Consider the following 21,552-nt stretch of genomic DNA (forward strand, 5'->3'; position numbering starts at 1 on the left):
GGATAAGATTAGATAAACCAGCTGGGGAGAACAGTTTGTCAAGGATGTCTGGAAGTTAACAGGATTAATGAGGTGAGAGGAATTTGTCCCAGGAAGTGAATATATGTGCAGTTTTGTTTTAGATGATTTGAACTTGTGACATTCAAAACATTTTGATGGGGCAGAGATACATATTTAAGAAAAGGTGGTGGGGGGATGGACAATGAAGTTATAAGAGAGAGGGCAACAGGATAGGTCTCTTAGTTCTAACAGCAAGAAAAGAGGAACTGATGGGTGGTTTTGGATATTGGGTTTTTTCTAGATCTGGTGGTAGGCTATTGAGGGAGAATCCAATCTGTTGGTTTTTGATCAGTCTGGTGGTTTTCAATTGCTGTATGAAATAGGAAATAAGGATGACTTCTGAGCTCTTGGCCTGGATGACTTTGAGTGGCTTTATCACATACCAGAAGAGGGAATAGATCGTTTCTCCCAGTACTCAAACTGGGCCAGTTAATTTTAGATGGGATTGTTTAAGAACTGTTTAATACCATTTCAAAATAAGAGCATTTCACTGCATTGTCCTGTTTTTCATCTCTCTTTCAATCTGTTAGTCCCTTGGGAAATAATGACTGTAAAGTACAGTAGGTTGTATTAGACTTGTCAATGAAAGACAAAACTGTAGCTTTAAGAAATAAAACAACTTCTAGTTTTTCACATTGGTGGCTTATAAAGATAGTAAGAATAATTGAAAGAGAAACCAACTAGCTGTAAGTTTTAACCTCTAACAGCTTGAACCAGAACGGCAAATCATAAATAAGCTTAATGAATTAATTTCATATATTTGCTCCTTCCTTGTCTACCTTTGGTTAAACTGTTAAAATATATTAATACTTCTTAAAGGCAAGAGAATGAACCCCGTGACCTAGAAAAGTTCATGAATTGATAACCATCCACTGAATATAGTCACTATTTAGATGTATATTTTAATCTTCATGGTAATTTCCCTTATATACCTAGCATGAGTGTCTTTAGACAGAAAAATATTGCAATAATATTTTCCACACAGAGCATTTTTGCTGTGAAAAGCTCTAAGCAGAAGGTACTCCAGATGGTGTCGCTTTAATGTGTATTCTTTATATACTTTAAAAATTATTATTTTGGAAAATAAAGCTTTCTTGATTACACTTAAGGCTTTCTATCATGATGTTTGATGCTGTTATTGGAATTTAGATTTTGTGCTTTTCTTTCAGGTCTTAGGGTTTCTGTGTGTGGAAAAAAAAAAAGAAATCATGTATTTGAATATTCATTGTTAGTCAATGAATGTCCTGTACCCCAGTGAGGTCAGAAGGCACTTGTTTGGACAGTAGGTTATATATCCACTGTGACTAAAGTGTTCAATGGATTACAACATCCTTTTCATAAAATTTGAAAACTATTTCTGTACTTGGCCCACATTCTCTGTGTATCTCTTTCTGATAAATAAGTTACTGTATTCACTATCTCACATTCTGTAGCTTCATGCTCGTTTGTCAAAGATACCTATTATTAAGCTTTTACTGAAAGGCTGTTAGTTGTAATAAGCACAGTATGAATAACTCAGCTGTGTTATCAGAAACAGAACAGCCAAGTTTTTTTTTTTTTCAATTTTGTTGTTTGATTTTTATTTTAATTTTTTTAAGGTTGATTTATTGGCCCATAGTAAAGTATGATGCACTTGATGGCTCCCAAGCCTGACTGCATTCAGTTTTAACTGCAAATTTCAGACATAAAGAAGCTGACACTGGGGAATAAACATTTTATCAATATGTTTCACAATTATGGGACAGACTACTTAATTTGGTAGATTAACACTCAAGTTGAAGATCCTTATTTCATATCAATTTATTACATGTGATTTTTTTTTCACTTGAATTGTGTTTTATAGCAGCTGATATGTTAGCAGTACTGTCTAGGGTGAATTATCTTAAAGTGGTTTCTAAATTGTGCATGTAATTGCAAATTAAACAGTAGCCGATTGCCCACAATATCAGCTTGACTGCTTTTGTAACTTTCTGATCATTTAATTTGTAGAGATGGTTTAATCTGAATGTTTCCAAGGCAAATGAGATAGACCCTTCTCTCACCACCGCCACTGGTTTTGCAAAAGAAAGGAACTATTCAAACTTACAGTATAAGATGATTTTTTTTTTATAGAGAATTATGATAAAGGGAATGTGTGACTATTTAACAAAAGATGGATTTTGAAGTATTTCTTATTTCCTTCAAAAATGTATTCATTCCCCAGTTCAGGACACTTCCTGTATACTAGATGTAAACCTGTGAACATATAAATGCAATATGGAGTGAAAAAATACAGAATGAAAAGATCTCTTCTAGATAATGGGATCAAGATAATCATTTTTATTTTTTAAGTGTATTTAACTGGCTCTGGAATCCTAAGTAGGATTAGAGTAGGAAAAAAATGAGGGGTTGAGACCCAAAGATATTCCAAGAGGTGGAAACAATAGTTTTAGCGAAATAGGATGGGTTGGGGTAAAACTTCACTTCAGGTTGGCCTTAACCTTCAATTCTTGAGGAGGAAGCATGGGACAGTGGACCTGGAGAGATAGATTGATATCATATTAGTATTATCAATTAAATGTAAGTAATAACTTGTCTTGTTTTGGAAAGGATTGCAGGTTCTTTACGAGGATACAGAAGCCTTTTCTTTTTCTTTTTTGGCAGACTTGAAACAGGGCTCTTTCTCACATTCCTATAGGTAATTGCCTAATGGTGTGTAGAGATGAAATTGAAAAGCTGGAGGCTTGCCTTCTCAGGGAATAGTGTGCCTTGACACTTTACTGAACGGTTGGCTTCAGAAGAAACAAATTATTTAAGCTAATATTTCTTTCTCCATTATTCTTGTGATACAGTCTCTGCATCTACAGATTTAATAATTGTTTGCCTGTTTCTGGCTGAAATTTCATCTCTATGCAGCAGTTTCTTATCTGCTGAGGAAAGAAATACTGTTTTTCTATAAACGAAAATGAGGGTGATTTATGGATGCAATGACTTAATAAAATGTGATGGACTCCCATTTCTGCCCATGAAGATCTGGCATGGAAAATGCCCTCCTATTTTAAACTACTAGAAACCTGGACCAAATTAACTATTTGCAGACTTTGGAACAATAGGCTTCCCAGTATTGGAGAGAAGGGAAACAAGTGACTTAAGGCCTAAGATCACCGTGGCTTCCTGTCAGTACTTGGCCCAGGGAATGGGGGGATCCAAGCAGAATATGGTGATTTTGCTATGTTGGAGTGGAGCTAGAAGTTTGGAGAATCTACAGTAGCTAAACTTTGCAAAGTAGAGTTCAGAGCAGAGGGGAAAATGTATAGAGCACGAGCTTCAGAAATCTTCATAGGAGTTCCCTTCCATCTTCAGCTCAGTATGAACCTGCATATTTGCAGGTCAAAACTCCAGGCAAAAGTACTCCCAGGGTGTGCTATGAGTTGAACAATTCCCAGAGTTTAGACACTATTTGAGTGTGTTTAAATTTTATCTAGCCAGGTTAGACAGACTTCATTAAACACATAGAGCATTTGTAAAGACTGCAGGAGGTAATCCCAGAATATTAAGGCTAAACCAGCCCTCAGGTAAAGGCTGCTCCATTTATGCCTTGCTAAGCTTAAAAACAGACCTCTCCACAAGTAGTTTAGTTACCCAGGGTCAAATAGACGAAAGGGGCCAAAACAAAAATCAGTACCCTTTATAGGAAGACAGCACAACCCTGACACTGAACTTAACACTCATGATATCTAGCACAGAGTTAATATTACTGGTGATATGAAAAAGCTGCAAATTAGATGATGAGAACAGACCTAGAAATGAGAAGGATAGTGGAATTAGCAAAGAATATACACACTAATTTTGAATTATTACTAAATATATTAAAATATATAAAGGAAAACATAAACATAGAAAAATGGATCTAAAGAAGGAACCAAATGAAACTTCTAAAGCTGAAAAATACACTATATGAAAAGAAAATCTCACTAGGTCAGCTAAATGCAAGAGTAGACCATGTTAAAAGAAACAAAACTCAATAAACTTGAAGTCATGACAATAGAAATTATCAAAACTTTAGCTCAGAGAGAAAAGACTAAATAAAATTAGCAGAGCCTCAATGATCTGTGGGACAATATTAAGCATTCTTATGTAAACATAGTTAGAGTTGTAAAATGAGAGAAGAGAAAGATGGAGTAATATATATACATATATATATATATATATATAAAATATTTGAATCAATATGGCCAAAGATTTCTGAATTTCATAAAAACTATAAATACACATATATTAAGATCAACATAACATGCATGATAAAGACAAACCACATCAAGACATATCATACTCAAATTCTTGGAAACCAATGTGAGGAAAAAAGAAGTACCAGAGGGGGGAAAAACATTAAAAATAGGGGACAAAGATGAGAATGTATTGGCAGAAACACTGCAAACCAGGAGATAATATAGTGAAATCTTTTAATGTGTTAGGGGGAAAAAATAGCCAAACCAGAAACTATTAGCTTAAAGAACTCTATTCAACAAAAATATCTTACAGAAATGAAAGCAAAATAAAGTATTTTTTAGCCAACAAATGCTAATGTATACTACAAGACTCAGTGTTTTTATTTTTTACAAATGCCTAAGATATTATCTTTTTTAGTTATGTTTTTGAAATGGGTTGTTTGCTTTTTAGTTGTGTTTAAAATGTTCTTTATAAAGATGATTTCATTTTTTATACAGCTAAATTTATAGATCCTGTCATTTGTCCTGGGTCTTGTCAGTAGACTAGGCTCAAATATGATAGTCTGTATTTTGTGATTATTATATTACAACTTTGAGAAAATTGTTTTATTATTTTGGGGACTTGGTTTCTATGTCTTATTGAACTATCTTATTATAGGATATATGGATTTTTAAAAATATGGCTTTAAAAACTAGGCTTAGGGAATGAACAATTAGTAAAATGTGTTTCTCTATAATTAGAGTTCTTCAGAATAACTTCAGATTTTCAAGATGTGAATTCCTTGAAATAGGAATGATAAACCACTGTTCAGTAACATTTGAAATACTAAAGTTGGCCAGCATTTCTGTTGAAAATATCTTTTGATGCTTTATTCAATGTGCAGAGTTTAGGTAACATCAGAGAGGAAAGTTGTTGAACTGATGCTGTTAAATGTCAGACATCTACTGCACAAGATGATGTATTTTAAGATTCAGGCTTTGACAAGTTGACTTGGGAGTTAACTTGTCATTACTGATTCTACCCTTCACTATTTCACAAGCAGACAGTTAAACTTGTCATCACAACATTTCTTCTGACTAGAAAGAAAATTTGAAGTTTGAAACATTTACAGTTAATGGCAGAATTATACTGCTATTCTAGGCAGGCCGTTCCCTTTGGGGTTTCTTTAACTGCTTGCTCAAATATTGGTCATTGTTTGTTTATTCACATACCTTTTCAAAGATTTTGTCGCCTATTTAGAGCTTAATTATCAGATGAAAAAAGCAATTGAGACTCAAGAAAAGTTAAAATATATATTTTTTAACTCCTGGAATTTAACAAGCTGTAATTTTTATTGTTTGCATAATGTAGGAGCTTGATTTCTCAGGGAAATTACCCAAGTTAGATAGTTTCATTTAAACAAACTCAGCAGTAGAATGCTTTTGAGTTAAACATGACATGAGATCAGTGAAAAGGCAAAAGCATGTCAGTATTAAAGCAGGTGTCAGAATTCTTCAAAAAGGAAGTGACAAAACCTTGAGATCTGAGCTGCTGTGATGAGTGTGGAAAATAAAAGCAACAAATAAAGATGTCAGGAAGCAAGAGATGAAGATTATGGGCATCATTGTCAGTGAAGGTGTAGTTATGGCAGGTTCAGAAGGTGTTAGAGGTGAGTGGAGTGGGGTGCTAGTAGCTTTATCTTCGTAAAGGAGCATTTCAAGAAAAGAAACCAAAGGAAAGAAAGAAGGACTGTTGTTTTCTCCTTAAATTAGGGCCAATGAATTACCAGGAATCTAAAAGATTACCTCTCTCAGTCCCTTCAAAAGAGAAACCATAACGACCAATTGTCCATGCAATTCATTCCTTTCTCTTCAGGTTGAATCCAAAGTAGCCGTGTCGTAGTCTGAAATCAAAATTAAATAGTTGTGCGCTGGTATGCACGCATGCTAAGTCATTTCAGTCGTGTGCAGCCCTGTGGTCAGCAGCCCGCCGGGCTCCTCTGTCCGTGGGATTCTCTCGGCAAGAATACTGGAGTGGGTTGCCATTTCCTCTTACTTCAGTATAATTATACTTCAATGCATCAATGATTAATTTGTGTTTCAAATCAAAGTTTTTATCTAGTGATAGAACTTTAAAACAATGCATCCACTAAATATCTGGCATTATGCTAAAGGCTATTGATAACTGAAATGCTTTCTTTCTTTGCTTGTATGAAGTTAGTGGTGAGGTGACTAAAAAATTCACACAGACACAACAGTTGATGTGATGGAGGGTGGCGTGGGTGTTTAGCATTAAAGAAGAATGCCTGTTACCCCAGAAACTTTGGATGGAGGCAGACAGGAATGGAGGGTCACGAAGGGTTACCCAGAATATACCAGTGGGGGAGGAGCTGGACTAAGCAGTCGGAGAGCGGGAAATACTTATTGCAAAGAGAAGAACATGTGAATTTCTTTCTTCTTCCCTTCCTTTCTCCCTTCCTCCTGGGAATGGCACAGTTGGAATGGAAAATACAGGACAGATCTTGAAGACCTTTTAATCTTGAAACCTCCAGAACTGCCATGTTATCAGTTATCAGGAAGTGATGTCATTAGCTTTGTATTTTAAAAAGATCATTCTGGCAGTCTTGAGGAGAAGGTGGAGAACTGGGAAAGGAATTTTGTTTGGAGGGACTTAAGTGACTTTAAGGAGCAATAGAAAGCCCTAAAGGAGGGCAGTGTTCAAATAAAGAGGAGGCAAAGCAGGTATGTCAGGGAACTGGACGTGACAGAATTCTGTGACTGAGTTCACATGTCAGGGGTGGGGTGGGGATCGGGGGGATCAGTCTACAGTAATGAATCCTAAATTCCTGGTGGGATAAGTGGAGAATGTAGTACCAGTTTGGTATGAGAAGGGATAAAGATTTGAGATGCTTGTGGAATTTACATTAATTAGTATTATGGTTTATTCATTACTAATACCACATTTATTGAGTGCTGAAGTGGGTGCTATCTTTATCCTCATTTTTGCCTCTGATGAAACTGACAACCAAAGAAGATTGATAACTTGTCCAAGTTCATATAGGAAGTGAGTGCAGAGCTAGAACTTGAGTTCAGGAATTGATTTCCATTCTGTTAACTTCTTTATGCTCTTGCTTTTCAATCATGTGGAGATCTGATTTGTGAGACAGTTCTCAACCAGAGATAGGGATGTGAGACGTACTAGCTTATATTTATGGGAGATGAAATCACTGGCCTGAATGACATGTCTCTTGGAGAGTCTTTGGAGTTCATGTGAGTGCACTGAAGTTACAAGTTCATTTTTAGAAAAAGAAAGTAAGTTTGGGAAAGAACTGAGGGACCAGAAAGATAGGAAAAGTCAGGAAGAACAGTCTACCAAAGCTGAATTGGGTGGTTGTTTTCCCTCCCTCTCTCTCTTTTTTTAACTTTTAAAACGTAGAACAGTCCTATCAAACAGTTCTAAAATCTTAAAAAATAAACCCCCAAATATCCATGAGAAGTTACAAGTGATGCTGGCCAGAAGGGTTTCAGTTCAGTTATTCAGAAACAGAATGAAAGAGGGAATGAAAAAGAGGCGAGGACATTAAGACCACAAGTTCAGGGAATTTTCTGGGCTCTATGGAGAGAGACGTGTGACTTCAAAGCAAAAGAGGGATCAAGTGAGTGGAAGCTGATGGCAGACAGAGGGATTTTCTTCTGATGGATGAGATCAGATCACATTTATATGGATTTAAGGATATTCTCTGTAGAAGTAAGGCTTTAAAAAAAAACAAAATTATCATTTGAAATACTTTTCTAACTTTACAGAACATTATACATCCATGGGCATACCAAGTTGGATTTCACAGTCTGGCATACTGCAATTGAAAAAGCAGCAGGTACAGATGGGAATGCATTACAAGACCAGCAGCTCAGCAAAAATGACGTTCCCATTATCGTGAACAGCTGTATAGCATTTGTTACACAGTATGGTAAGTATCAGAGTTTTTATTCAACCCCAAGAACTCATAGTAGCATTCTTACAGTTTTGAAATTGTACCTCCATTGGACTGAAGGAGAGCCCTTTGTATTTTAAGAACATCAGTGAAAATTAAAAGTGTAGTCCCTCTTCAGCCTAAATGCCATTCCTTCTCACAGTGAAGTTCATTTAAATTATATCACATGCCTTACAAATTCCTTCTTCCTTTAAATGCATAAAATTTTAAAATGACATATTAGAAGAATCTATATTGTAAAATGTATATTTAAAAAATGATTAAAGGTTGTACTTTTCAGAGGTTCTAATTTTACAATAAAGTCTTGGGGAATGTAGTGGTGACTGTTTTAAAAATGGTAAATGATGGGACAATATGTAAAAGACTTTACTTTTTTGTAGGCCTGCATGCAAAGTGTCTGTGTATTTATTCCCTTTAACATGTATTTGGTCACATGTTTATAGTAAGAAATGTGGTCATTAATTCTGCTGGTTTGACTTAAATGTGACATTTTTATGAATAGTTTGCAGGTTAAAACCAATTTGAATCAGGCTTCATTTTAATTTAACATGCTGTGGTAGTATTTTACACATGCCAAAAAGTAAATGAGGTATATCTTTATTATTTTTACTTATTTTCAAATTACTACTCATTCTTAAAATTTCTTCTATTACATGTTCCCTTAATACGCTGAAAGATAAGTAAATTGCTTAACTGTACTTTTAATATAAAAATAGGTTCTCTCAATCTGTCTATAAAAGGCATTGATTTAGATTGTACATGCAGAAAAAAAGTAAAATGGTTTATCTTATATTTTGGAAGCTGTGTTAGCTTTTCATTGTTCTCCTAGTCTTAAATATATCTTTGGGTATTTTTAATTTGAAAAGAAAGTGTAATCAGTGAGAGAGCTGTAGAAAAACACTGTTTTATGAGTTTTTCTTTTTTTACTTATTTATTGTCTATTGTGTGCCAGCCGCTGAACTTAGCACTGGAAATTGAGCAGTGGTAGTAAAGAGTGAAAGAACCGTAAATTTTGACTTCCAGTATGAGAACAAACAGTGAACTGATATGAACACAATGCCAGAAATAACAAATGCTATGAAAAAAAATAAGGGAAAATTAAGTCTAGAATATGTGTATATTAATCTGTTTTCTCCTAGGGAGAGTGCCATTTTAAGTATTTCACTCATTTCATTATCCAAGTAAAGTTATCCAAGTAAAATTATGATTAATATTCAGGTTTGAATATTAATTTGTGTTTGAATTATACACATTACAAATATGTTATATAATCACATTATGTGGGAGTATTCTGTGAAGTTCCTTGATAGTCTGATTATATTTTTCTTATCAACTGTCATCATCTGTTTGTTTGAAAATAGGGGAGGAAAGTTATCATTTTCATTTATTAGTAATTCAGTATTGGTGCACTTGCATTGTGCAGGTATAAATAAATTGCACACATCTTATGTTTTAGCAAGATCATAACCTCATTGGGAATTTTCACATCTTGTTAGTTTCATAATGGTATAAGGTCTTTCTTAAGCTGACAAATGATTAAAATAGCTTGACTAGCTCCCAGTGTATCCAATTTAATGTTTCTCTAGGGAAATCAGAAGTTTCTTTGTGGTGTTTATTTGCATTTAAAATCATTAAGCATTAGATTGTTTTCAACTAAATTTCATATATTATAATTACCTTGTAGCTCTAGCATAAGGTACATTAGCTTCCATATTAAAGTAATAAAGCCAATAAAAGACTCTTAATGTTTTTTCCAGCTTTTTGTTTTTTTAATGAGCAAAACATGTGAAAACCTCAATATTACCAGTATGGGTAGAAGGGAAGATTTGATATGAACTTAGAAAATGCCCAGTGATTCTAGGATGCAGGTGATTGACTCAGGGCCTATATGATCATAATTATTTTGAATTTCCGATTCTTTGGTATAAAATCTAAAAGCCTAATTTTTGTGCTCATGGTGTCAAAATCTGAACCTGACAAAATTCACAGTGTAATTCTTAGAGTATTGATTTTTTTAATGAGTTACAGCAGTTAGTTCTTGGGGGGATATATTTAATTTTTGTAAACAAAATTGTGTTCAGATTCACATTTAGTTACCTTGTACCAGTTGTTAAAAATTCACTCAACTAGGAACATGATATCTCAGAAACTTAATCAATTTTTTGGTAGAACTTGCTTATTCTACTGTGGTCATTTACTGAGTATCCACTGAGTTCTTTGAGGTACTGTGTAACTACTGTATACAGAAAATAAGACATGATCTTTGCCTTCTCGGAGCTTATAGATTGTGGATCAAAATAAGTGGGCATTTACATCTCAATTGGATAAAATTCCGTGGCAGAGAGGTTCAGGGGTTGGTCCAGGTGTCCATGGCTTAGAGGTGAAATTCACTCAGTGTAGCAGTGGTTACGGAGGGTTTCGTGGGTGACGCATGGAACCTGCCATGTGTTTTAAGAGCGAGTGGGAGCTCGTTGGGAGAAGGAAGGAGCAGGGAGTCCAGGCAGAGGAAACTCTGTGTGCCAGGTGTGGAGTCATGAAGGAAGTTGTCTAGTCAGGGAACTTTGGGTAGCTAAATGTGGTCAGAACTCAGTGTGAGAAGAGCGGAAAATAAAAGAAGCTGGAGGACTAGTTAGGGCACTCATATAGGGTCTTATATGTATGCATGCATGCTAAGTCATTTCAGTTGTTTCCAACTCTTTGCGACCCTATGGACAATAGCCCACCAGGCTCCTCAGTCCATGGGGTTCTCCAGGCAAGGATAGTGGAGTGGGTTGCTATGCCCGCCTCCAGGGGATCATCCCAATCCAGAGATCGAACCCACATCTCTTATGTCTCCTGCATTGGCAGGTGGGTTCTTTACCACTAACACCACCTGGGAAGCCCAGGGTTATGTATCATAATAAAAGCCTTAAACTTGGCCTCTGTTGTTGTTCAGCTGCCCAGTCATGTCCAGCTCTTTGTGACCCCACGGACTGCAGCACGCCAGGCTTGCCTGTCCCTTCCCATCTCCCGGAGCCTGCTCAAACTCATGTCCATTGAGTTGGAGGTGCCATCCAACCATCTCATCCTCTGTTGTCTCCTTCTCCTCACACCTTCAATCTTCCCAAAAACTTGCCCTCTAGTCAGTGGTAGGGGGCTATATCCATATTTTTAAGCATTTTGGCAACACCAGCAGACTTGTATCTCAGATCATTCTATGATCATTTTCAAGACCGACTGGAGGGCTCGGTGGAAACAGGGACAGAGGTGCAATAACATACGGAGGAAGTGGGTGCCTGAAATTACAATAGTGCAGGTGATGGAGCAAGGGGACAGTTTTGTGAGAGAAGTCATGATGAAAAATATATGTGACAGTTTTTTTGAAATTTTTATTGATTCTTTTGATGTGATATGTGAGAAAGAGAAGTTCTGGCTTATAAATGACTGGGGAGAAGGCAGTGCCAGATATTGAGGTATAGGAACAAGATAAAAGGCATGTTGGGATTGGGAGGTGAAGTACTGAATGGGGTAGGAAAATTAATTTGTTCATATGTATAAGTATAGTCTGTGTGGCTTGTATTTGGGAAGCCCTGTATTTATATATAGATTTAGATATATAACGCACATGTGCATTTGACATTTTCAAAATTAAAAGCTGACTAGAAATATACATGTCTTAGTTGAAGTGATGAAAACGGATGGGTTCATCTAGAAAATTTTGTAGGGGATCAGAGAAGAGAGTTGATGACAGTTTCCTGGAATCATCAGTAAAGACTGGATAGCAGAATAAATAGAAGACTAGAAGGGGAGTCATAGAGAAAGGGGTCAAAAGAGATGAGATCATAACGTCATGAAAGCCTTGAGATTAACAGAATTTTATCCAGGATTCACTGGAGTATTAGACACTGCAAGGGGATCCTTTTATATAAAAAGTGAAAAGCATCATGAGACAAGTGCTCGGGCCTGGTGCACTGGGAAGACCCAGAGGGGTCGGGTGGAGAGGGAGGTAGGAGGGGGGACCGGGATGGGGAATACATGTAAATCCATTTCAATGTATGACAAAAACCACTGCAATTAAAGTAATTAGCCTCCAACTAATAAAAATAAATGAAAAAAAAAAAAAAAAAAAGAAAGCATATTCTTGAGGAAGACGGTCCCAACAGAGTGGGAGTTGGGCCCAAAGCAAGAGTAAGTGGTTAAAGGATCAACAGGGATGCAAGGTGGTAGAAAGAATAAATATAGAAAACTCAGATTAGTTTTGGAAGAAAGAAAAACAAGAGGCCTGAAGGGAGGGGGCAAAAAAGGATTTACAAATATTTGCATATCATCATCATCATCCCCACCACTCCTCTTCCTCCAGTTAACTGCTGCTATTTATGTGGGAAACTTGATCAGTATGTAAGTCTGAAAAGTTATGACCCAACTCTTCCATCTAGAAGGTGTGGAACAGACAGAATTAAATATGCACATATGAATGTAGAGACTTAAGGAAATTTACACCAGAGAGTCCTACTTTTGTCAGTGAAACTGAACGCAAATCTGTACTCCGAGAGACTAAGCAAAGGGCACTTCCAGTACAAGAACATTTGAGAAAGATGCTATGAAGAACTGGAGGAGGGACTGGCCTAGGGCCTACTAAAAATTGGGGATGGAATAGTTTGTTCATCAGGTTTGCATTTTACATTATAAAATTTGCAAGGTGGGGAGCTTTTTATTCTCATGCATGTTTATATAAACTCTTAGGTGATGATTTTGTCTTGTGCATCATCCGAACACAGAAATTAGTTCTTTTTTTGAGATAGTAAAATCGATTTTGACCTGAGACATTTTTCATATAATCTTTTTCTTTTTTTTTTTTAACAAAGGTTTAGGATACAAAAATATCTATCAAAAGAATGGTGATCCATTACATGTAAGTGAACTCCTGGAGAGTTTCAAAAAGGATGCAAGAAGCTTTAAATTGAGGGCTGGAAAACATCAACTTGAAGATGTGACAGGCGTATTGAAGAGTTTTCTCTCTGACATTGATGATGCACTTCTCACTAAGGAACTCTACCCGTATTGGATCTCTGCCTTAGGTAATACATAAATTACAAAATAAAGGCTTGCCTTCTCATTTGATAATAGATTTTTAAAATCACCTCTGATAATCTGAACATTTAATTGAAAGGAACAGTGTACAAATGGCTTAGAACAGGAATTGTAAATTAGCTGTTATATGTGCCTCAAAAGAAATTTATGGTGGTAGTTGCTAAAGTCTTTTATGATAATATTTAGTTTTTGGTAGACTTCTTAGTGCTTACTTTGCCTTAACTTTGGAAGTGTTAATAGTTAAGTCCATGTAGGCTATTAATTTCTCATTAAGATTAAAATGAAATGTTTATTACAACATCGGTTTTACATGGTTTTAACATATAGCTTTTTGGCTTTCTTTTTTCATTCATTCTGCCTCTTTAGAGTTACATGACAAAAGATCTTTTTACTCTTCATTTTTTTTCAGATTCTGTCTAATGAAGTAAAATATCTTTGCTACACTCTAAGAGAACTTATTTAAGAAATAATCTTAGAAAACCAGTTTATTAAATCAGCTGCATGTTTGTTAAATCACTTCAGTTGTGTCAGACTTTTTGTGACCGTATGGACTGTAGCCCACCAGGCTCCTCTGTCCATGGGGATTTCTCCAGGCAAGAATACTGGAGTGGGTTGCCAGGCCCTCCTCCAGGAGATCTTCCCAACCCAGGGATCAAACCCGTATCTATTATGTCTCCTGCATTGGCAGGTTGGTTCTTTACCACTAGCACCACCTGGGAAGCCCTATTAAATCAGATAATGGGTCAAATTGATTTCAGTAAAACCTATATTTACCTCCATTAATTCAAAGTAACTCCTTTTTTAGAAACATGATAAAACATATTTTAAAATATAAATTTTGCCTTTAATCCCAGATTTCTAATAGAGCTATTTTCATTTTTCACATTATTGACTATATGATGTTTTTCTGTTGAGAAATAGTTTCTTCCATTGAAAGTATTTGTTTAAAACATAAATATGAAATTTGAAGGGATTAATTTTGAAATGCCACAAAACATCTGTAGTTGAAAAATAATCCCAAGATTGACCCTTTTTGTCTCAGCAAGAAGAGAGTAGTATTGTTATTAAAATAAAACTCTTCACAATATAACTATTTAATTCAGAAGTCTTTCCCTTGTTTCCTATGTTTTTCAAATCAATAGTTTTAATTCTAATCACAATGAGAGTTGATTGTATAATTTTATGGAATATAGAATTAGGTAACATCTTTTTAAGCACAATTGCCCTGCCACCCTCACTTTTGTTTTAAGATTTTATTGTATTTCATAACCATGAAATTATTTATAGTACCTCTATTTTATAAAGACTTACAATTTGCCTTTGTTGTAAAATCAGTCATCAAAAATCTATGACAAATATGCTTTTGCTGAAGTTGTCAAACTTAATGGCAGAGAGGTCTTCATTGTTAAACTACAGGAGAAGGTAGTTGAGAAACAGCATGTGTCAGAGAGGAGTGTGTTCACCTTCCATTTGGATGTGAATCCCTGAGAAATTACTTTGAGAAGGCTTCGACTACTAGGGTTGAAAGTTCTTTGCTTTCAGATCCGTTGTAGCTCACCCTGACCTGTCAGAAAGTACCCGTTGTTGGATCTGACAAAAGTCAACCAGAACTTACTGGATGACCTCATTGGAGAGCTCTCTTGGGTCCTGTGCGCCCAAGGCGAAGAACGTCCTACAGTTGCCTAGTACCTGTTTATATGATATACACGACTTCTTCTAAGGATGCTATTCAATTGTCTGAAGGCTGTGACTGGTTGAATAGTTGTATTTTCTATATGACCTAAAATCTATCTTCAGTTTCCTTTCCAGTTACTCAAACTTCATTTTGAAAATATCATCTATTTTATTCTTATAAGATTTATGAAAATAGGCTATACTAGCATGTGCTTGTTATAAGCATAGTAGTGTAGTATTAATTACATTTAATTGAATAAATACAATTACCTCAGTTAGAAACTGGAAGACACGAGGGGAAACATTTGGATTATACCAAGAATGACAGCTGATTCTTAATTCACTTCTAGTATAGTCTTTGAATGTTACTGGGGTGTCTTCCCCTCTTGCTTTTAGACAGTCATCCATCAGCATGGTTGAGTCAATATAACCATGTTTACTTTTATAGATCTAGTGTGCAGGTGAAATCAGTACAAAGGAGCTGTGAGTTCCTGTTTTAAATAGGAGTGTACTTCAAAAATGTGTCACAGAATTTCTTACCTCCCCAGGGACCAGAATGCCCTTTACAAGTGACTGTGGACTTTGAAAGAATCACTAATGTGCCTCTGGCTTTCTGTGAATAGAATGTGTAGGGTTAAGCAGAAAATGAAAAAGCCTTGTTTCCAAAGGTAGCTGGGAATTGAGAGGGAATATATAAGTGCAGTCCGCTTGAGTTACAGAGTCAGCACAAGCTATTTATTTAAAGGAAGGTCTCTTATTTCCCGTGTGAAAGAATAGGTTAGACCAGACCACACTGCACAACCTCTGGACTCTAGAACGTTGGGGTTCCTGTGCAGTTGCCTTTAAGCGTTTGACTTCTTGGGGTTCGGAGAGGGGAGGAGAGTAGTTCCTTCTTGTCCTCCTCTTCATGCCAAGTTCTAACCATGACAAAAGCAGAGGATCCATCCGTCCTCCTCTCAGTCTGTATCACTGTTACTGGGGCCCACACATGACTTATTCCACTGCCCCCCAACCTTCTCCAAAGAACTGAAATTTCCAGGGCTGGCCAAAGGCCCTTTGCATGGATCTGTGGGGTTAATGTACAGTTCACAGTTCTGGGATGGGTCAGAGTATAGGGAAGATTTTTATGATATTAACAAGGAAAAATGGTCAGACATGTCATTTTCTAATAACAAATAGTGAGACGTTTCCATAGCTATAGTTAAAATACTTTTGGCTCATCTCTTCAATTTGTAGGCTAATTTGTTACTACTTGAAAATAGTCCTTTTAGTTGAAGTTCAGTAGAATGTAGCATTGAAGATAAAATACAGACTTGGGTTTTAAAAGTACTTTATTTTTAATTACAAGATATAAGAGCTATGACATATAGCCGTGGAATGTTTATGTAAATATAAAATATTTTTCCAGGATTAGAGAAGTTTGAGTGTTTTCTGTTTTGAAACTTGATTGTGTCAGTGAAATACAGTTGTGAATATTGTTTTAAAATACTGATAAAAGGCAAATTGGTAATGCAGATGATTAGTTAGACCTAAAGTTTCACGTGTGTGTGTTTAACCTCTAGATACCCAAGATGACAAGGAGAGAATTAAAAAGTATGGAGCATTTATACGTACTCTTCCTGGGGTGAACCGGGCAACCTTGGCAGCTATAATTGAACACCTTTACAGGTGGGTAGGTTCATAAACTTTTCTAGATATTTCAGATATGGCACTCAGTAAGTCATTTTTTTTTAAACATTTAAAGTACTGTGGTTAACCTTCTTCTATTTGTGAATGTAAATCTTCCACCATATCTTAAGAATGGCTTCAAAATGGAATTCCCATAAACTGTCAGTTTAGTGTCTCTTAATGCAATTAATAAACATTTCAAATAAATAGCCCTGGAGAATTTCTTAAATGGATTAAAAATAATCATATATCACCTTCTCATATACATCCAGTACTTAAAACAAGAATTTTAAAACATTTTGATGTCAGACTATTGATTAGATAAGGGAAATTTCAAAAGCCAAAACCATTTTCTATGTCAGGGCATGTAGTCCCCTGCATTTGGGAGGCTAGGAGGAATAAAATGGTAGCTTGAGAAATGACATCTGAAAAATAGGGTGTTTGGGAATAACATTTTAAGTCAACCAACTTAGGTTTGTTTATTTTGCTATGAGCAAGAATTATTACAAAAACTTAAATCAGTGTAAATATTGCTTGAGGAATATATTGTTGGCAGCTTCCTGCATGGATGCAGTGTTCCTTTGAATAAATTTCTGTGAAGCTGAATTCTACTGAAAATACCTTAGTTGAAGTTTAGATTCCTAAATCTCCACAATTTGTTTTTTGTCTTTATCTTTCTTTTCCAATCACTACTTCTCATGCATGTAAACTCCATTGCTATGCATCTGATTTTCCTATTGTGTCACACAAATATAGTCGATATACTGTACGGTCCTATCTCTATGCCTAAGAGACACTGGGACAGATTTTTTTCTTCTTCACAAATTTCAATATGTGACCTGCTGCTACAATTATCAGTTAATATTTTAAACACTGAGTTGCATATAATTCTTAAACTTCTTAATTCATACTTGAATTTCAGATAATGAGCTACTTCCTATCCTTTGTTTAACTAATATTTATTTTCGCTCCTACTATATACAATGCCCATTAAGAGACCATGTGAACAGAAATGATTGCTAATAGTACATGAATAACAAAAATAGTCTTAAGACTGCAGTTTCCAAATAGCACCAAGGAACCCTGAGACATCACAGCGGGGATGAGGACTTACAGGGATGCTGCAGGGCATTTTATACATTTTAGGAAAACACAACACTGTCAGCACAGATTTTAAAAGAGAGAATTTTAGCATACAACATGAAATTAAAGAGGAAGGATCGAGTGATACATCATTGTGTGTTGAGATCCAGGTGATGTTTCAGATCTAAAAGGATAAATGAACTGGGCATGACAGAAAACTAAGTACCAGACATGAGTGAGGGATATTTTCAGGAAACATGTGTGCTAGAAGATGAGATGGTTTGTAGCTGGCTGGCATCAGGCTGTGAAAGGCTCTATTCATTGTGCAAAAACATTTGGATTTCATTCCTTTGCGTAATAAGGAGTGACTGATCCAATCTGTTTTAGGATAATAACCCATGTCCTGGAATTGATTGGGAAGAGGTTAGAACAGAGACAGAGAAACCTACTTAAGACACAATTTCTGTGGACTTCTAATGAGAAAAGCTGAGTGGGAAGACAGTAACCTGGCTGAATATGGGACACTTGCAGATACTAGTGTGGGAGCAGGGAAATAAAGGAAGAAAAGGAAAATACATCGTGGACATATTTATGCCACTAATTCAGGCAGTTACAGAAACCAAAGAGGTGATAAGTGCTAGAGGGGAATGCTCAGGAGAGATGAGGATATTTGACAGTGTCATCAAAGTTTGAGAGGTCAGTGTGGATAAAGTCAGATTGATTTAGCATTCGCTTCTCTCGGTGCCCTAGATAACAGATCACTTCCTCCATGACTAGTATTGACTTAATTCCCTTCACTGTATATATTTATGTTCCGCACTCTAGTGTGATTAGGGGCTTTCCTAGTGACTCAGTGGTAAAGAGTCCATCTGCCAAGCAGGAGAGGCATGTTCGATCCCCAAGTCGATTTCCCTGGAGAAGGAAATGGCAACCCACTCCTCAACCCACTCCAGCATCCCCACCTAGGAAAACCCATGACAGAGGAGTCTGGCAGGCTACAGTCCATGGGGTCACAAAGCGTTGGACACAACTTATGACTAGACTGCCACCACCACAGTATGATTAACACAAAGTCTCTGACTGTGAGATGCTTAGATTCTGATAGTAGCAGAGACAGACTTGAAGATAAAATTTCAAAATATTTACAGTCTAGTGTGATTAAAAAAAAGTACAGAGTGGTTTTGAGAGGGATGCCCATAATTATGACACCCTCCTCTATTAACTTGCAGTGCCTTTTGCATCTTATAAATCATACATGTTGATCAAACTTGCTCTGTCTCCCCTATGCAATTTAGTATTTCATTGTGAGTTTCTTACACTATCATATATATTGCTGTCATATTTCCTTATTTTTCTTGTACCTACTAGAATCTTTGCCCTTTATAGTCAGGTGTACCTACCTAGTCTTGCTTTATTCCTTAGATAGAGTTGATTTCCCTTTTTAGCATGTGTTTTAGAAATTCACAAATGTAATTAGACGGTCAATTAAGCAGCTGTTATGTCTACAGTCAGTGATAGAATTAACTGATATTTCCATGGGCATCAGGTAGAGTTCTGCATTTTTATCATTGTAAATTTCCTTTTATTGGGGTGATGGCTATGGTTTTTTTCTTAATTACTTTGAACTTAAACATTTGTGAATACTTGAAAGTTCTTTGTAAAACTGGTGTTATAGATTGGGAGAATTGACTCTTTTCATGTCTGTTCATTGTAAAAAGTGATTGCTTTCTGAGAAGTGTCTTATTTTGAATAACCTTTCAAACACTTTCAACCAGGCATTTTCTCACCTGATAAGGATGTGCTGGGAAATTCAACAGTTGCCCTGAACCTTGAATTTGGAACTCTTTATGCCTCCCAATTTGCCATTCTTGCCTTATTTCCTGCTTACCTACTGCCCCCATCCCTCTTTTATTTATGCCTCCATCCTGCAAGTCATTTGACACCTTTCTGCAAGCACACCTTTGTGCCTTAGGTACAGATTGTCCCATCTGTAGAACTGTCTGGATATTGGGGAGAGGGGTCCTTCTTCTAAAGTGATGATCAAGTACTGCTTTGTAACTTGTAGTAATATCTTTGACAGTAGTCTTTTCTAATGTTCTTAAACCTGAAGGATACTTGGAAGAAAGAACTGTGTATTTTTCTTTAAATCACTACTCCACCTTTAGTATCAGTAATTTTCAATATGTTTGTGTTTAAAAAATAAAAGAGGATAAATGAACATGAAGCCATAAGTTTTATGAAATGTTCACATAGAAATGTTGTAACAACCACTGCTTTTTTCTAACAGGGTTCAGAAATGCTCAGAGATCAATCACATGAGTGCCCACAATTTGGCCTTGGTTTTTTCCTCCTGTTTGTTTCAAACTAAGGGACAAACTAGTGAAGAAGTGAATGTAATCGAGGACTTAATTAATAATTATGTTGAAATTTTTGAGGTAAATATTTTATATCCTGCCCTTGTTAAAGCAGTTTTGATGTTATTGTTTGCAAACAAAAATATGTATTTTAGGATGTCTTTATTCACGTCTTTAGGAATTTTTAAAAATAAAGGATAGGTACATGATCCTTCACTTTTCAGATATAACTAACATTTTAAGCTATAGCCATTCATTTAAATTTGGCTGCTTCTAAAGCTTTCTTACCATCTGGTGTCTGTTGCACAGAATATTTCTATTTATAGTGTTTTTATTTTTTTTCTCAGTATGTGTATGCATTAAGTGTGTCTATTTAGAGGTGTGAAATTATGAAATTCAAAAATTCAGTAAATTACATCAGACTGATAACTTTTGCAGTTGAAAGCATTTTAGAGTTTTCATTTAGTTGTGCATGAATTGGAAAAAATTCTGAAGTAATATTCTGTGGTTTTTATTAAGTCATCTCTATTCTAATTATCTGATTTTTTCAATTTGCTATTTTATGAAGTTCATATTTTCATGTTTCATCAGAAAACTCTTGGAATAGGGATAATTTTTTATTTCAAAGGAGTAAAAACAGAGGAAATAAGCCTAGGATTTGAATATGGTGGGGTGGATATAGGGGACCTGGGTCAAAGGTCCATTTCCACTGCTTGACTAATTCTGTCATCTCAATATTGTTATTAAACCTTTCTGGGCATTCTGTTCAATAGTCTTGTACAAGATCCCATGTTTTCCAGAATTGTGTCTTTACCAGATGATCAAATAGGTTAATGTAATAGGTTAACTTTTGTAGTTCATACATTCTTATAATAACTCATCACAAGATTGCTTAAAAAAGGAAAAGAAAGTATTTTAAATAAAATAACAAAGTTCATATCTTAATTTATGTAGGAATGAACAGTTGTTGAATTCTCTTTGTTCCTTGAGCTCCTTTTATCTCTTCCTTTATGTGTCCACTGTTTTTGATCAATAGCGTCTTCACAATAGTTCTGATGCTGAGAAATGAAAAACTTTGAAAAAATAAATGTGTGGCTTTGCATGCTCTCTTGATTTTCTGTTTTTTGTACTGTTATAGTAGAAAAATGTTTATCTACATAGTTAAGTCCAGCTTTAACCAAATGGTGGAAACTTCATAAGCCCTTAGTGAACATTTCTGATAAAAGAAGTCTTTACTCTCACCGTACATAAATTCTGCTGAATCCTTCATCAGCCACTTTGCTTATTAATGCACCTCAGCATAGGGGATGCCACTGATGGAATATGTACCCTAAAGTGCTATCATCATAAGATATTCTGAACTTTATGAGCCTCTATGTTGTTGGCTTTATATCTTCCCTAGCTGTGTGGGCCCCCGCTGATGAAGATGGCCATTCTCATTTATTTTGAACATGTCAGTCTTTA

General features: G+C 35.8%; 1 protein-coding gene across 3 annotated transcripts in view; it reads left to right on the plus strand.

Annotated features, from left to right (window-relative positions):
- Window positions 1-21,552, plus strand: part of ARAP2 (ArfGAP with RhoGAP domain, ankyrin repeat and PH domain 2) — a 184,137-nt gene that overhangs the window by 104,272 nt on the left and 58,313 nt on the right. For all 3 annotated transcript variants that reach the window (XM_070452058.1, XM_070452060.1, XM_070452059.1), the window contains exons 20-23: window positions 8,052-8,215; window positions 13,084-13,296; window positions 16,546-16,651; window positions 20,022-20,169. In XM_070452058.1, the coding sequence (XP_070308159.1) occupies window positions 8,052-8,215; window positions 13,084-13,296; window positions 16,546-16,651; window positions 20,022-20,169 (631 nt within the window). The remainder of the gene's footprint in view (window positions 1-8,051; window positions 8,216-13,083; window positions 13,297-16,545; window positions 16,652-20,021; window positions 20,170-21,552) is intronic.

Source organism: Odocoileus virginianus, chromosome 21, assembly GCF_023699985.2.
Source record: "Odocoileus virginianus isolate 20LAN1187 ecotype Illinois chromosome 21, Ovbor_1.2, whole genome shotgun sequence".
Classification (NCBI taxonomy): domain Eukaryota; kingdom Metazoa; phylum Chordata; class Mammalia; order Artiodactyla; family Cervidae; genus Odocoileus; species Odocoileus virginianus.